The sequence below is a fragment of the Rhinoraja longicauda genome, chromosome 1 (genome assembly GCF_053455715.1).
Source record: "Rhinoraja longicauda isolate Sanriku21f chromosome 1, sRhiLon1.1, whole genome shotgun sequence".
Lineage (NCBI taxonomy): Eukaryota > Metazoa > Chordata > Chondrichthyes > Rajiformes > Arhynchobatidae > Rhinoraja > Rhinoraja longicauda.
This window is the reverse complement of record NC_135953.1, coordinates 23,014,626-23,032,332: the sequence shown is the minus strand read 5'-3', so window position 1 is coordinate 23,032,332 and position 17,707 is coordinate 23,014,626. Positions and strand designations below refer to the sequence as shown.

The 17,707-nt window shown below is 41.6% G+C and overlaps 1 protein-coding gene across 4 annotated transcripts in view; it reads right to left on the bottom strand.

Annotated features, from left to right (window-relative positions):
• Positions 1-699: 699 nt before the first annotated feature.
• The window catches only part of ctif (CBP80/20-dependent translation initiation factor), a 161,703-nt gene continuing 144,695 nt past the window's right edge, over positions 700-17,707 (bottom strand). For 3 of the 4 annotated variants that reach the window (XM_078418996.1, XM_078418908.1, XM_078419175.1), the window contains 3 exons: positions 13,761-13,916; positions 5,440-5,493; positions 700-3,883 (listed from right to left, as the gene is read on the bottom strand). In XM_078418996.1, the coding sequence (XP_078275122.1) occupies positions 3,668-3,883; positions 5,440-5,493; positions 13,761-13,916 (426 nt within the window). In that variant the 3' untranslated portion in view covers positions 700-3,667. The remainder of the gene's footprint in view (positions 3,884-5,439; positions 5,494-13,760; positions 13,917-17,707) is intronic. The other variant, XM_078419085.1, reaches the window with a different exon arrangement.

The window sequence follows — 17,707 nt, the reverse complement described above, 5'->3', positions numbered from 1 at the left end:
GTACATCTGTCTTCCTACATATTGTTCAACCAATCTCTTCAATTCTTCTACTTTAGAGGTTGGCATTTTGCACACATCATTCTGTACAGATTGCCACAGTAGTACTTGGGCATTGCATTTACCCCTTTAGATATCAAAGATACAATTGGATGCAGCTCCATGTCATTGCTGTGGTTGGTTTTGATGGCTGCATGGAACCTAGTAAATGACACCATATCATGTCAAATCTGATGACTCTTTTTAACGATGTATGTTGCAAGACACAACCATACCAGTGATTTGTAAACATAAAAGAGCATTGGCATTCTATGTTACACTTAATTATAGAACAGGAGTCAAATGGATAAGAATTCTAGGCCTGGCTTTTAACAGACTGTCAACTAAGGATGAGTGGACATCGATGCATTTCCTCTCAGGCTAATTGTACAGTCCCTATCTGCAATCAGCTCAGTCCAGCACAGAAGTCAAATAGGGGTTCCCTCCTGATCTCTACACACAAGCACTGTGTCACAATGAACATTTATAATGACAGAGTTGTTTTTTTGGACAGCCGCTGTGATAACAGGGGTGCAGCACTTCATTCGGAGAGATCCAAAGAATACATTAGCAGTTAAGTCGTTGCACAGCAATTTACCCATTAAAATTAAGTCCAAACTATCCTTTTTAACAAAAGGTGTTTGTTAGAGTGTTTTGCAGGCTCCCCATGCATTTTGTAAGATGCCAAATAAATTGCAAGTTGTGGATCATACGTTCATTGGCAGCAGGAATATGTTGAATCGTGGACCAACAGACATTTTGTATGAATGCCTGATGCTGCAAGGTCCAAGAGAACAGGTAACAAGGCAAGAGAATTTAAAGTGTAGAGAAAGAAAGGGATTGTGTAGTGTATGCCCACAGATTACTGGAGATTGCAGGAGGTCAAAAAAGTGGTTAAACAACACATGGGTACTGCCTTTATTGGTCGAGGAATAGAATATAAAAGCAGGTAGATTCTATTAGATTAGTACATAATACTAGTTAGACCACAGCTGCAGATGAGGGACATTTCTAGTCTCAAGACTCCTGCATTACAGAGGGTGCAGAAGAGATTCATCTCTCTTTTTTCAGTAACTTAAAATCATTGCCATCTACTTTTTAACCCCTCTGCAAAGGGAAATAGGATCCTCCCATTGATTCTATTCTTTAGCAATCTTATACAGCACAATTTCCCTCTTTTCCAAAGGAAACAGGGCCTTCTAACCCAATCTTTCCCTGTTCTTTTATTTTTCAGTTCTGGCAAGATCCTTACAAGTCTCCTCTGCACCCTCTGGACAATCACATTTTTCCAGTAATATAATGACCAGTAGACAGTAAGCAAACTGTTGTATAAAGTCCATGCATTATCTCCTCGCTCTTAATCTATGCCTTAGCTCAAAGAAATCAATTCTTGGTACTATCTCCATGTTAGTGACTTATCCTGTTTTCTTTATGGATCTATCAATGTTTCATGCAAGCTCCCTGTTCTTCATCACTCAATATCCTTCTATTTACTGCACCTTTCCTTCTCTTGTTGCACCTCCCCAAATACATTACCTCCTATTTCTTTAGATCCACAGTTTTTCTCCTCAAATGCCCCGACCACCCATACCATCCTGCACTCAATAGTCTCCCTCCTCACTGTCAACCACACTGCAACTTCCTTATCTGACACTCTACAATTAAGCCTAAATCATTAACATTACAAAAAGCAAGAGCAAAGAGCCCTGAAGAGCAGAGCGCACCGAGCCCAATGGAACCCCATTGGTAACAAGCTTCCACATAACAACACGTAACAATTATTCCTCTCTCATTGAGCAAATTCTGGTTCTATATTGCCATTTTTTCTTGGATCCCATTGACCAACCTGCCATGTGGACCTTATCAAAAGCCTACCCCCATTGACCCTTCTTGTTACCCAGGTGCACTAGAATTCACTGTCCAAGGTCCTTTCAGTGACTTAATCCGAATTGGAGATTCTCATAGTGTAAAATTGCATACAATTGTTTAACAAACACCAAAGGGAGTAAGCAATTCCAAATTCATAGTTAACTGACCAATTAACAGTTTGACTGAGTTATTATCATGTATACCAACTATTCAGTAATGCATTTGTAGTTACTGTCAACAACATGTAAAATACATAGATGCAATTAGGGAGCAGTTTTCCCCTCTGTTATCTGTCAGCTGGGGTCATACAGGAAAACATTGACTGGAAATTCAACAACAACAAAAAAGTCACGACAAATTCACTGAATTATAATCAAGGTGATTACAATAGCTAGTCAGTGAATAGTATATTTAGCACTTATTGCGCAAGATAATTCAGATAGCATGTCTTACACAAATTACAGAGTATGCAATGTATTGCCTGGGAGCAACATACTGTGGTGTACAAAGTCAAGAACTGAAAATCTGAACTTCCAATATTCCATAATGATGCAAAATATTTTTTTCAGGATGTGTCAAAGCACTTAACAGCCAAAGCAGTCCATATGAAATTTATGAAGTGCTGTATGGTAGGAAAGGCAGAAGCCAATTTGCATACAGTGAGACCAGCAGCAACGTGTTAGTCAAAAAAAAAACCTACATAACACTGCCTCAACTCTCCACAGTGTGATATATTAACTGGAGACAGGTTAATAACCCATCATGTTTCACTTCTCGTTTTGCTAACAGAATCATCGTCATGATAGTTCCTTCATGCACATCATGTGACTGAATAAGAAATGATATGGGGAATTATTTTACCGGTTAATACAGGTGAACTCTTGAGAAAACTGATCAAGAGTTAAATTAAATGTTTTGCAAACTTGCCATCCAAACTGAATACTGTAATTTGTGGGATAATCCTCCCCGCAACAATATATCGGCAGACAGTTTGAGACACAAAACTTTGTTTTAGCTTACATGGTGAAGACATGTCTTTTGTAGCATTTAACCAAATGCAACAATGAAAAATTCAAAACCTGCACTTTCAATCACTATACCAAATGCATAGCTTCAAAATTTGTTTGTAAACACATGGAACTTAAAACGTTCATCTTGTGTTAAAATAATCTGCAGGCAAAGTTCAGCCGCAAATGTACTTTAACTGTTTTTGCCCCTTTTCTAGAATGAGCAATGAAGAAAAAGTGAGTGTAAAAACAAAAACAAAAACGGTAGGTAGGTCAATTTAAACCTAGCCCCGCATGAAATAATTGATTTGGGCCTGGCGTAGAACATGCTTTCTATTGTTCTGCCTGGCCATCTGCTAAATGTCACATTCTGCCAACTGCCTGGCAAGACAACGTCTCAATGGCAGAACAAATAAAACACAAAGCACAAACACATACACACACTCAACACAATACCAGGCCAGCTCCAGCCTTCCGCAAACCATAGGCTTGTGTGTTGTAGATTGATCAACCACAAGCAAAAACACAGGAGGTGGAAAAGGAAGGATTGGCACTTGAATGAAAGAATGCGCTCATAAAATGAGTTGCAGCATGCTGTGACTTATCTTTCTGTTTTATACACAATACATTTCCCATTTCCAATGAAAAGTCTTGTTTTGTTATTTAAAAAAAGACAGCACCTTCCTATATTTTGTTCTTCCACCTTCCTGGTTTCTCTTTTATGTTCCCCCCTGCTTTCTTTTTCTCCAGGCTTTTTAAGCTGTTAGTTTCTGGATGGTTTTGTTGTAGTACTGCGTGATGGTGGGGGTTAGTGGGTTCCAGTTGTTGGCGTGCAGCTCAATGACTTCGAGGAGGAGGGACCTTGTCAGTGCTGATTCTGAGGGGCCCAGCATCTTGTCGCGTGCTGCTGCCAGCAACTCTGTCATCATCTCTGGCAGCTGCTCCTCCAGTAGCTTGCCTGTGCTCTGCAGCTGTCAAATGATTCAAAGGGCAGTAGTCAAAGTTCACGCAAACAAGCAACTTGAATAGGACTGGAAACAATGATCAAGTGGACAATCTTATCTAGGACAATAAGACATTTTTACTCCTTGCTCTTTGGTTACTAATTCCCATCTGGAATACAAATTAAAAAAATCTAACATGCTAGAAATACTCAGAAGATCAAATAGTATCTGCAGAGAAAGAATCATGTCAGCAGACCAGGTAGCATCTGTGAGGACAATGGCCTTTCATCAGCACTGCCCCCTCCCCTTCACCAATACAGTTTATTTCTTCAATTCAGGCAACAAGAATTTAATGGTAACAAAATTACACAATGGGTCAGGCAACATCTCTGGAGAACATGGATAGCTGACGTTTCGGGTCTGGACTGAATAAGGGCACCAATCCAAAATGTCATCTATCCACGCTCTCCAGAGCTGAATCCAGAACTTGCTGAGTTACTCCTGCATTTTGTGTCTTTCTTTGGTAAACCAGCATCTGAATATACCAGCATATATATATATATATATATATATATATATACACACGTGTGTGTGTGTACTTGTACGTGTATATATACACACTGAACTTTTTATTTCTCTCTCGTTTATCATATTGTTTACAATGTACTATGTTTACTTATTCTGTTGTGCTGCAGCAAGTAAGAGTTTCATTGTTCTATCTGGGACATACGACAATAAAACACTCTTGTCTCTACTGAGTTGTGATCATTAAAATAAAACCTCACTGATAGTCCTTCCATCCACCCAGCTTCATTCTCTATAGAGCTAAATCAAGATTCCATCCCTAGGTGGGCTTGATAAATACATTCCAGAAAAGTTCTCTTGAATGCAATTTAGGAATTCTATGCCCTCTTTTCTTTAACACTGACCGTGAGATCAAGTCTCACAGTATAGAAGTGCGAAAACGCACACCACCAGATTCAGAGACAGTTTTCCCCCCCAGCTGTTATCAGGCAACTGAATCATCCTACCACAACCAGGGAGCAGTGCTGAACTATCACTATCTACCACTCTGATGACCCTCAGACTATCCTTGATCCCGATTTGCTGGATTTACCTTGCACTAAATGTTATTCCTTTGACATGAATCTATACACTGTAAATGGATCGAGTGTAATCATGTGTCGTCTTCCTGCTGACTGGTTAGCGCGCAACAAAAGCTTTTTTCACTGTACCTCGGTACAGGTGGCAATAAACTAAACTGAACTTTAGAACAGTACAAAAATCATACAATACTCTCAACAACCAAACTTGGTGCAATTCTGATTTTCCGAACACCACATGGGCCTGAGAACCTCACCTGTTACAGGAACATACCATGCCAAGGCTGCAGCTTTTAATACATCTTTGAATAGTCCAGGACTTTTTCTTAGCAAAGTTCAAAATGAAAAATCACAGGTCTATTTAGATTCAACTGTGAAACATATTCGAAAAGTCATTTTCATATTCTCAGCAGAGCCAAAATGTATGCATTTTTGTGAACCCCCAACTATAAAAACAAAAATCACAAAATGTAAACCCACCTCCATTGAGCAGCACAGAACAGCATCTTCTTTGACGTCATGTGATTGCAACAGCTGAGGCAGAGGAGTCACAGCCAAAGTCGATCATTAAAGGAAGGAAGAGAGAAAATATTGACTGTCAATTCAAAAGGCCCCCAGACTGTATCAATTTATATACAATGTCACGATATTATACAAAGTTCATTGGCACTTCCTCTACAATGTAGTTTCTGCCACATGATGACAAGAAACCAAGAGGTATTTCAGATCATCATATTAGTTTTTCTCAGGTCCTCTCCTTCACCATGCAAATGCAGGAGGGAAAATAACTTGGACTAAACAATCACAGTGTGTTGCTTTGATTTGGTGATATAAAAATGGTATTTCTTCGGGTAACTGCCTCCAGTGTTAAACTCACTGGGGCCAACTCTGTCTATTATTAATCTCTCAGAAGCATTCCTGGTATTAAACCTTCAGGAATTAAGTGCAATCAATGTTAGATTCATAGGAGCACATACTAGCAGTTCACATTTGGGTCAGCAGTTGCAGCTGCCATTATTCTCCCACCCCACCCGTCAGAAATGATTCAGTTAAAATAATTACAGTTTAAAACCCTTATCAGTTCTCCATTTGCTCACTGAAGCAAAGCTGGCTTGGCTCCTTTGACTGCAGCCAACAAATTCCCTTCCCCATCAACATTTTCAATCAATTTTTTTTAAGGGCAAAGAATTGTTACAGCCCTGTCCACCCATCCAGAGGGCAGAGCTTTAAGGTGAGAGAGGCAAAGTTTAAAGGAGGTATGTTTTTTAATACAGAGCGTGGTGAGTACGTGGAGCCAGGCGTGGTGGTTGAGGCCGTTACGATAGTGGCATTTATGAGACTTTTGGACATGGATATGCAGGGAATGGAGGGATATGGATAACAAGCAGGCAGATAAGGGTTGCTCTTGGCAACGTGTTCGCCACAGACATTGTGGGCCGAAGAGCCTGTTCTTGTGCGGTACTGTTCTATGTGTTAGCATCTTCCAGATCAACCTCATCAGTTCCCTGTCCTACCCACAAAATTCTCTTTTGAATATCATAGTTGAGTGCTTCCAGCACCCTTATAGGTAAGGAGCTCCATATTATAACCATTCTTCACATAAAATAATTTTCTCAACTTACCCCTTGTAGCCCAAAATGTCCCTTGGGGCCAAATCATCTGGGAACGAGAATAGGTTGTTGATCTGCACCAGATGTAATGTTGCAAATTCTATGTAATCTCTTCTCAACCTCCTTTGCTCTGAGGAGACCGCAAGAGGTAATACGGTTGAGAGCAGATTAGTTGGAACTTGCAACCAAATTCCCTCCTCCTTGTCATGTTAATGCAATCCCGCATTAAACATCTCCTGAATTTATGTTCTCGTCCTAAGCATATCTAACATGTTAAGCCTAACATGGGTTAACCTTTTTGATTTTTAACCAGAATTTACAAGTTCCCCAGGAATAAACAAACTGCTGGAAGAACTCAGCAGGTCAGGCAGCAAAGTGGACAGGCGATGTTTTGGGTCTAGTCACTTCCTCTGGACTGTGGAGGGAGATAGCTAGAATGAAGAGGTAAGGACGGTAGGGCAAGACTGGCGAGTGATGGGTGGATCCAGTATAGGAGGGGTAGATTGGTGGGTGGAACCAAGTAAGGGAGGGAGGGGTGGAGGTAGCGACAGATCTGGAAGGTGATTTGGTTTTCCAGTGTGAATTAGGAAGACTGAAGAAAAATCTTTAAATGATAAATGGATTACCCCCATTATTACGATGGGACACACATAAGGAAAGGTATTTATCAGTGCCGATGCCTAGACGTAAAATTACAATTTGTTTCATTGTGGAAAAACTGGTAAAAGTACCTTTGTATAATGGCAATTTGCATAGACTACAATGGTGACTGATATTAGCTGACTTGTTGGAGCTGTGCTAGGTGTGATAACCAACCTCAGTGTCAATAGATTATAGAATAATATATCCTGTATCTTTGCAGCATTCACTGTCCAGCCTAAGGTATAATATACATTTAATTGAGACCTTGTCAGATAACTAGTGCACATGGTGCCCCGGCATGATCCACACTTTCAGGAGAGAAAAAAAGGTTGAATTTTAAATTAAAAATATTTTTTTTAACAAAATGAGCATTCCTTAAGGCTGATGAAGATATAAAACAATAAAGCCCACACAACAAATTTGATCTGCTTTACTTTTCAGTGAAAAATAGCAATGAGAGCTTTTATACGTTCAAACCTTGTCAGAAAAGAATGGCAATCGAGCACATACTCTTCAATTCTGCTCCACACCTACTGAGTCATATCACACATTAAATAGGTTCCAAAAGCTAGCAATGTTGATGTCAGCAAAGTTTGCAAACATGACAATTTTAATACTTCAACTACAAGGAACAAACTTAAATATTCAGCATGATTCACTTCTTGGGTATAAAAATTCCTGCTGCACCTTGGTGCATGACAAAAATAATAAACTAAACTTATCAGCTTGTGCACACACTGCTACTCAGCCCAGTCTGATTGAAGATTGGTACCAAAAAGAGATTATTGTGTCATACGATAAAGGTGCTAAAGACAGACTGAACATTTCCTGATATCCACATTTCCTGCAGTTTATAAGCCAAGAATACACTAATTGAAAGCCATAATTTTCAGGACATTTAAACAAAAATACTTAAAGCAAAAAAATGGCAGGATTACAGGGAAAGTGCTGGAGAGTGGGAATGATTTCAGAAGATCTTTCAAGCATCAATGTGATGCCGTAATGGCCTCCTCTTGTGCTATGTCACTCTATGGTTCAATAATCATTTGTTTCCGTTTATTGGGGTGGCACAGTGGCACAGCTGGTAGAGCTGCTGGTTTTACAGTGCCAAAAACTCACGTTCGATCCTGACCTCAGATGCAGTCTTGCATGGATTTTGCACAATCTCCCCGTGATGGAGAGGGTTTCTCTGGGTGCTTCGGTTTTCACCCACATCCCAAAGATATGCGGGTTTTTAAGTTAATTGACCTTTATAATATTGTCCCTAAAGTGTAGGGAGCGGACGAGAGAGTGAACTAACATAGAAGTGCAACGAGACCTTGGTGTCCTTGTACACCAGTCACTGAAAGTAAGCACAGCAGGCAGTGAAGAAAGCTAATGGCATGTTGGCCTTCATAACGAGAGGATTTGAGTACAGGAGCAAAGTCCTTCTGCAGTTTACAGGGCCCTGGTGAGACCATATCTGAAGTATTGTGCGCAGTTTTGGTCTAATTTGAGGAAGGACGTCCTAGCTATTGAGGCAGTGCAGCGTAGGTTCACGAGGTTAATCCCTGGGATGGAGGGACTGTCATATGAGGAAAGATTGGAAAGACTAGGCTTGTACTCACTGGAGTTTTGAAGGATGAGAGGGGTTCTTATAGAGACATATAAAATTATAAAAAGGACTAGACCAGTTAGATGCAGGAAAAATGTTCCCAATGTTGGGGGAGTCCAGAACCAGGGAACACAGTCTAAGAATAAAAGGAAGGCCATTTAGACTGAGGTGAGAAGAAACTTTTTCACCCAGAGAGTTGTGAATTTGAGGAATTCTCTGCCACAGAAGGCAGTGGAAGCCAATTTAATGGATGAATTTAAAAGAGAGTTAGATAGAGCTCTAGGGGCTAGTGGAATCAAGGGATATGGGGAGAAGGCAAGCACGGGTTACTGATTGTGGATGATCAGCCATGATCACAATGAATGGCGGTGCTGGCTCGAAGGGCCAAATGGCCTCCTCCTGCACCTATTTTCTTTGTTTCTATGTTAGAAGCGGCGTGAACGTGTTATCTAAGGTCTGTGTGGACATGGTGGGGCTGAAGGGCCTGTTTCCATCTGCAATTCCAAACTAATTCAAAATTAATTGACATAAATGATCTTTAGAATCTTGCTCAAGAATTATTATGCTTGGAAAGTTCCTTCTCATGCAGTCAGCAATTTGAAAGCCTGAATAATGTTATCTATCAGCTTTCTTCAGAGAATATGTTGTGCAAGGGTGTTGTGCTTTTACCCAAAGATTGCTAAATTAATCTTAATCAGGTTTGACCACATTCAGTGACACCTCTACAAGTCCTAGTACATTGTACAAAAACTCAACACCATGGATGTAACTCCTGTATCTTCAACTTTCTTTCCTGTCTTGAAGACACTACTGCTGAGGTACAGTTCCAATGGAATTCTGCTTCCTTGCTCAAGTGGTTAACAACAAATGAAGGCAAAGGGCCATCCATTAGATTAGATTCGATTATTGCCATGTACACCAAGGAACTTCCTTGTTCGCATGAAGGTCATTGAAAAAGCGATATACATTGTAATGATAAATACTAGTGATGATACAATTATGATTATAAATAAGTCTGAACTTGAGCAAAAAAAAACTAAGTGCAATTACAGAATAACCAAATGAGGTAGCGTAGGAATAGGTGGTAGCACTTCCGGGAAGTGGGTGTGAAAGAGCCAATTGGTTATGGATCGTTAGTAGAGTGGGGAAGAAGCTGTTCTTACGTCTGAAGGTTGGGGCTTTCAAACTCCTGTCTCTATCCACTACAAATAACATCCAATGAAGTACTCAGTGCATGATCATGTGGCACAATCTTAATTAGTTGAAGAGTAGATTAAACTGGCTAAAAAACATACACCCACCCCCAGGTCCGCACTGTACCCACTGAGGCGACAGTTTTGCACCATACTCCTCTAATAGTCAACAGAATTGAGATGCAAGTCATTCACCTCAAAGTACTAAGGCATGATCATTCTGTAACCGGGCTTTTGTATTGCTGGCTAGTTCCGTTTCTGTTTAAAAGCTCCATTAGTGATTCCTTTATAAGACAACTTTTCATAAAAATGCATTGACACATTTCTAAACTTCCCATCAACTTTATGCCAATGTTTCTGTGACAACTTCATTGATAAGGGATTGGACACATTAGAGGCAGGAAACACGTTCCCAGTGTTGGGGGAGTCCAGAACCAGGGACCACAGTTTAAGAATAAGGGGTAGGCCATTTAGAACAGAGATGAGGAAAAACTTTTTCAGTCAGAGAGTTGTAAATCTGTGGAATTCTCTGCCTCAGAAGGCAGTGGAGGCCAATTCCCTGGATGCTTTCAAGAGAGAGCTAGATAGAGCTCTTAAAGATAGCGGTGTCAGAGGGTATGGGGAGAAGGCAGGAACGGGGTACTGATTGTGAATGATCAGCCATGATCACATTGAATGGCGGTGCTGGCTCGAAGGGCTGAATGGCCTCCTCCTGCACCTATTGTCTATATTTACGAGAATGTTGTCAGGACTTGAGGGCCTGACCTATAGGGCAGGTTAGGATTGCATTCCTTGGAGCATAGGAGGATGAGAGGTGATCTTATAGAGGTATATAAGATTATGATGGGTATAGATACAGTAGATACACAGAGCCTTTTACCCAGAGAAGGAGAATCAAGAACAAGAGGACTTGGGTTTAAGATGATAGGGTTATAGAGTGATACGGTGTGGAAACAGGCCCTTCGGCCCAACTTGCCCACACCGGCCAACATGTCCCAGTTGCACTAGTCCCACCTGCCTGCGCTTGGTTCATATCCCTCCAACCCTATCCTATCCATGTACCTGTCTAACTGTTTCTTAAACAATGGGATAGTCCCAGCTTCAACTACCTCATCTGGCAGTTTGTTCCATACACCCACCACCCTTTGTGTGAAAAAGTTTTCCCCTTGGATTCCTATTAAATTTTTTCCCTTCACCTTGAACCTATGTCCTCTGGTCCTGGATTCCCCTATTCTGTCTGTGCAAGAGACTCTGTGCATCCACCCGATCTATTCCTCTCATGATTTGTACACCTCTATAAGATCTCTCATCCTCCTGCGCTCCAAGGAATAGAGACCCAGCCTACTCAACCTCTCCCTATAGCTCACACCCTCTAGTCCTGACAGCATCATCATAAATCTTTTCTGAACCCGTTCAAGCTTGACAATATCTTTGAGAAGGGAAAGATTTAATAGGAATCTGAGGAGCAACCTTTCCCACACAGATGGTGGTGGGTATATGGAATGAGCTGCCAGAGAAGGTAGTAGAGGCAGAAGACATTTGGACAGGTACATGGATAGGAAAGGTTTCGAGAGATCTGGGCCAAATGCAGGCAGGTAGGACGAGTGTCGATTGTGTACCTTGAATGACATGGGCAAGCTGGGCCAAAGGGCTTGTTTCTGCACTGTATGACTCTACAGAGAGAATACAGAATACAGAGCCTTTATTTGTCACTCGGTACCGAGGTACCGAACGAAATTACGTTACCAGCAGTCACTCAAAAAAAAACCCACAAGACACATAACCCCAACACAAACATCCATCACAGTGACTCCAAACACCCCCTCACTGTGATGGAGGCAACAAAACTTCCGCTCTCTTCCTCACGCCAAAGTCCCCGCGGCCGAGCCGCACCGGGCGCTGAAACATCCCGCGGCCGAGCCGAATCTATGATTCTATATGAAATAGGTAAAGACATTAACTTATTTTTGTTTGTTATGTCTAACTTGTGGAGAATGTGATGGTAAGTGACATCCCATTCGTGTACCCAATATGACCTTGAGCACAGCTCCTACCATTTCAAAAAATAATTCAATAGACAATAGGTGCAGGAGTAGGCCATTCGGCCCTTCGAGCCAGCACTGCCATTCAATGTGATCATGGCTGATCATTCTCAATCAGTACCCCGTTCCTGCCTTCTCTCCATACCCCCTGACTCCGCTATCCTTAAGAGCTCTTTCTAGCTCTCTCTTGAATGCATTCCCATTATGGGGAATCTAGTGTACTAATGTAAACTCTCCATTCTTACAACTGTCAACTATGTAACCTACTTGACCCAGACTAGCGGTTTATAGCATGGCTCACTATCACCCTTTTCACCATTAATCCAATAGAACAATGATATTAAAGAATCAAGAACCAATTACGTTCTGACAAATTCAGGTTAATTCGGAGAGAACAGCATCTCTTATTAACTATGATTCAAACTGCAGGCAGAGTGCTAAAAACGCATCTCCTATCCAAAACTCGATACCAGTATCCCTTTAAGGTTGTGTTTTTGAAACTCATACCTTTCAAAGCAAAATTACTACTTCTATAAGGTGGATTTTAATTCTCAAATTACAGGATATTTGCCACCAAAGGTTCCGCTTTTGCTGGTGTTTCTTTCTACCAGTTTTATGTAGGCATGCAAAAATAAATAAATAATAATCGGCCAACACAATGCTTCGGAAGAAGCATCCATCCAAGAAGAACTGGAATGGAATGCAAGCCTAGTGAATTAAATTTTAGGATGACCTGCAATTTATTTGTTGAGCTGAAAGGTGAATACCTGGAACTTACATTCCACTGACGGTCACTTGCAATTCCCAAGAACAAGTTTGGAAGAACCAACATAAAGCTCCCCTCTCGGTCTATCTATAAGTTATTTTCCTTTGCCAATCTGTTGAGGTCAAGGACGACTTGCTGCCACCACAGTGAAAAATAGAACATTCTTGTGAAGGTCTTTCACTCAATATGGCGTGGCCATTGCATGCCAGTTACTACACACTTTTGACAGAGTGAGATCCTCTTTTACCGGAATGGAGATCCAAGATACTTGGGAGACTAGACTCTATTAAATGGACTTAAACAACTGGACATGCACTGATATCGACAGTACGCACTTGCTGAAGAATTCTTAAAGATACACAAATGGGCATTCACATGAAATCATACATACAGATAGGCACAAGCAAATATGCTTAGTAGTAATATAGAAATATAGAAAATAGGTGCAGGTGCAGGAAAATAAGTGCCATTCGACCTTTCGAGCCTGCACCGCCATTCAATATGATCATGGCTGATCATCCAAAATCAGTACCCCGTTCATGCTTTCTCCCCATCTCCCTTGATTCTGTTAGCCCAAAGAGCTAACATATAGATGGGTATTGATAGTTGGCATGGGCATGGTGGGCTGAAGGGCCTATTTCTTGTCCTCTATGGCACAGTTTTAGATCAGCTAACTCAGGGCAAAAGATTGAACAATTTACTTTTCTGGGCTGAGTTTTTTCCTCAGTTTGACATCACCTTTTGCTTGCCCATCAAGGGATGCAAATTTACCGACGAGATATTGACAAAAGGAAAATCCATTAATTTCCATTCCCAACGCAACCAATTCAGCATTCTCATCAAGGAGGGAGCCATCAGTTCTTGCAAGGGGATTAACTCAGAGAATGGGAAAGGCCACATGGACAAGAGCACTGTCCAATCTACTTGTATCAGAGTTCATCCTGACTCACTCACCTCCCGGAGACATGTGTAGATAGGACAAACAAGCACACGGAAGGGCTCTCCTGCGTTGCTTCGCATAATTCCAAATACTTCGCAGAGAAAGGTGATGAATCCAAGCCAGTGCTCCACATCATTTTGCTGTAGCTCGTTTCTCACCGTGAAATCTTTCTGAAACAGGACAAAAAGAATGGAATCTTAAATTATTGATCTACCTCCTTTGTATATTCTCCCTGTTGATGGCTCTCGTCACAATCAATTAAACTGCCCCAAATAAGAATGTTAAATTTGTGCTGGATACTAAACCTTTATCAATTAATGCCTGTGCAGCTGGAACCAGTAATTAGTTATGGGGGTTAGAGAAATATCCACATGTTTTTTGAACATCAAATATTTCATTTCCCTGCTTCACAACGAAGAGAGCTTCAATATCAACCTCATTGGGGACTTCTTCTCTGGAATAATTACACTGTAACGCTGAGAATCTATATTCAGCATACTGGTATTTCTTTTCTTCATTCCTCCTTTTGTACTTGTGTTTGGCTTGATTGTTTTCATGTATAGTATTATCTGATTTTATTGGATAGCACGCTAACCAAAGCTTTTCGCTGTTCCTCCGTACATGTGAAAACAATAAACCGAAACCAATATCCAACCTTAGCCAATCTACTTACGCAGTCATGGACATCATGGCTCCACCTTCTAAAAGGACAACTGTCCAATCTGCCGTGTAGCATCAAGGCTACAAGGGGCAAAACACAGGATAGAGGGTGATGCTTTTGCCCCGGGAGGACTGCTGGATCTAGTTGCGAACCATTTTAACTCACATTCCTATACCGACCCTTCCGTCCTGGACCATCTCCATAGCCAGGGTGAGGCCACATGCAAATTGGAGGAATGGCATTTCATATTCTACTGGGGCAGCTTGCAACCAAACAGTATGAACATTGGATTCTCCAATTTTAGGTGACAAACCTCGAAACAACTCCGCCCTTTCCCTCTCTCTTCCCTCTGCCCCATCTGGATGCGCACCCATTTCACCCTTTACCCATCCTCCCACCATTATTCCTTCCTCTTGCTTCACATTATACTTCTAGAAACATAGAAAAATAGGAGTAGGCCATTTGGCCCTTCGAGCCAGCACCGCCATTCAATATGATCATGGCTGATCATCTAAAATCAGTACCCCGTTCCTGCTTTTTCCCCATATCCCTTGATTCCTTTAGCCCTAAGAGCTACATCAAACTCTCTGTTGAAAACATCCAGTGAATTGGCCTCCACTGGCTTCTGTGGCAGAGAATTCCACAGATTTTTTTTTAACCTCATCTCAGTCCTATATGGCCTACTCCTTATTCTTAAACTGTGACCCCAGGTTCTGGACTCCCCCAAAATCGGAACCATTTTCCCCTGCATCTAGCCTGTCCAATCCTTTAAGAATTTTATATGTTTCTACAAGGTCCCCTCTCATCCTTCTAAGCTCAGTCGGTCCATTCTTTCATCATGTCAGTCCCGCCATCCCGAGGATTAACCTTGTGAACCTACGCTGCACTCCCTCTAATAGCAATAAACTCCTTCCTCAAATTAGGAGACCAAAATTGCACACAATACTCCAAGTGCAGTCTCACCAGGGCCCTGTACAACTGCAGTAAGACCTCCTTGCTCCTAAACTCAAATCCTCTCGCAATGAAGGCCAACATGCCATTGGCTTTCTTCACTGCCTGCTGTACCTCTCCTATCCATTACTCCTTATCTCACATGTTTTGTCTTTTCATCTCTGGCCTTTGTCCAACCATCTGCCATTCAAAATCCCCCTCTTACCTGTATCCACCCTTCACTTGCCATCTTTGTCTCGCATCCCACCTCTCTTCTGGCTTTGTCCCCCACCATAATTAGTCTGAAGGCAGGTTCCGGACCAAAAGGTCGCTTGCCTATGTTCTTCAGAGATACTGCCAGACCCACTGAGTTACTCCAGTACTTGTGTCTTTTAAAAAAAAAAAAAACAGTATCTGCAATTCCTTGTTTCTTTGTTTGCAGCATTTGTAGTTTGCTCTTGATTTACAGCATCTGCCCTTTTCAGTTATGGAGACAGCAGCATGACTTGAGAGGATCAGTTCTGATCACAGCAGAGGATGGGTTTAATTGAGCAAAGATCATTAGGTACATAGTCTTTGTACAGTCGATTTTAATCACAGTGTATGTTTTAAGTCATTTACCTCCTGGAAACATGTGCAGACTAAGCACACGGAGCATCTTCCAGTCCCAAAGCGATTTTTCTATGAGAATCTAAAGTATCATTGTCACCATTACTCAGATGTCATTTTTCTTAAACTGTGACCCCTGATTCTGGCCTCCCCCAATATCAGGAACATCTTTCCTGCATCTAGCCTGTCCAATCCCTTAAGAATTGTATATGTTTCTATAAGATCCCTTCTCATCCTTCTAAATTTCAATGAATACAAGCTCAGTCGACCCATTCTTTCCTCAAATGTCAGTCCCGCCATCCCGGGAATTGACCTGGTGAACCTACGCTGCACTCCCTCAATAATGTCCTTCCTCAAATTAGGAGATCAAAACTGCACACAATATGCCAGGTGTGGTCTCACCAGGGCCTTATACAACTGTAGTTGGAACTCCTTACTCCTTTACACAAATCCTCTTGCAATGAAGGCCAACATGCCATTAGCTTTTTTTCACTGCCTGCTGTACCTGCATGCTTACTTTCAGTGACTGATGTACAAGGCCATCCAGGTCTTGTTGAGCCACCACTTTTCCTAATCTGACACCTTTCAAATAATAATCTGCCTTCCTGTTCTTACCACCAAAGTGGATAACCTCACATTTATCCACATTATACTGCATCTGCCATGCATCTGCCCACACACCCAACCTATCCAAGTCACCCTGCAGCCTCATAGCATCCTCCCACAGCTCACTCTGCCACCCAGCTTTGTGTCATCCGCAAACTTGGAGATGTTACATTTAATTCCCTCGTCTAAATCGTCAATATATATTGTAAATAACTGGGGTCCCAAGCACCGAGCCTTGCGGCACTCCACTGGTCACTGCCTGCCATTCTGAAAAGGTTTAACTCTACTTCAATCACTTATGACCTAATACTTTTGTAACTTTGCCCTATACGTGGCGACTCTTTGCATTCTTTGTGTATTGTATGCAAAACAAAGAATTTCACTGTACCCATGTACACATGACAATAAAGTATCATTCATTCATACCCGCGAGTCAACGGTTGAGAATCCTGACATGGGTCCATTTACTTAATACCTTGCTATTATGTACCATAACCAGGAGATACGATATTTTCAATGGAATGCCAATCCACCTTTGCAAGTGCTGGAGTTGGCCTGCCACATCTAACATAGCTGCCCTGGGCAAGTTCTCCAGATTCCTTTGTAATCGCAAAGTAGATACCAAACATGTCTCAGGGTTGCAATCTTCATCATCTCCGTGTCCTGCACTATTGACATTATGGTTTCCGGCAACGGGTTAGTGCAGCATCGGATTTGTATCATTCTGTCTGATGCTGTAACATTGATTTGCCAAGGTCGAGGATGAGCTGAAAATCTTACACCGCTGGCTCCTCTGATAAGAGATGTTTCAGGAATCAATGCAGTATCCCAATGCAGCAGATAGGATGCCGGCACAACAGCTGTGTCGCTCATGATTAATTTGAAGGTCACAGACTTAGAGCCTTCCTTCTTGTACTGAGAAATGTGTGCAGACAATAGACTAGTTTTTGTTTAATTTCTTTTCATTTTTCCACATCCGAGTGTTGAACCATTACAGTCCTTCTGGTGAGGGAATGCATTCAAGAGAGAGCTAGATAGAGCTCTTAAGGATAGCGAAGTCAGGGGGTATGGGGAGAAGACAGGAACGGGTACTGATTGAGAATGATCAGCCATGATCACATTGAATGGTGGTGCTGGCACAAAGGGCCGAATGGC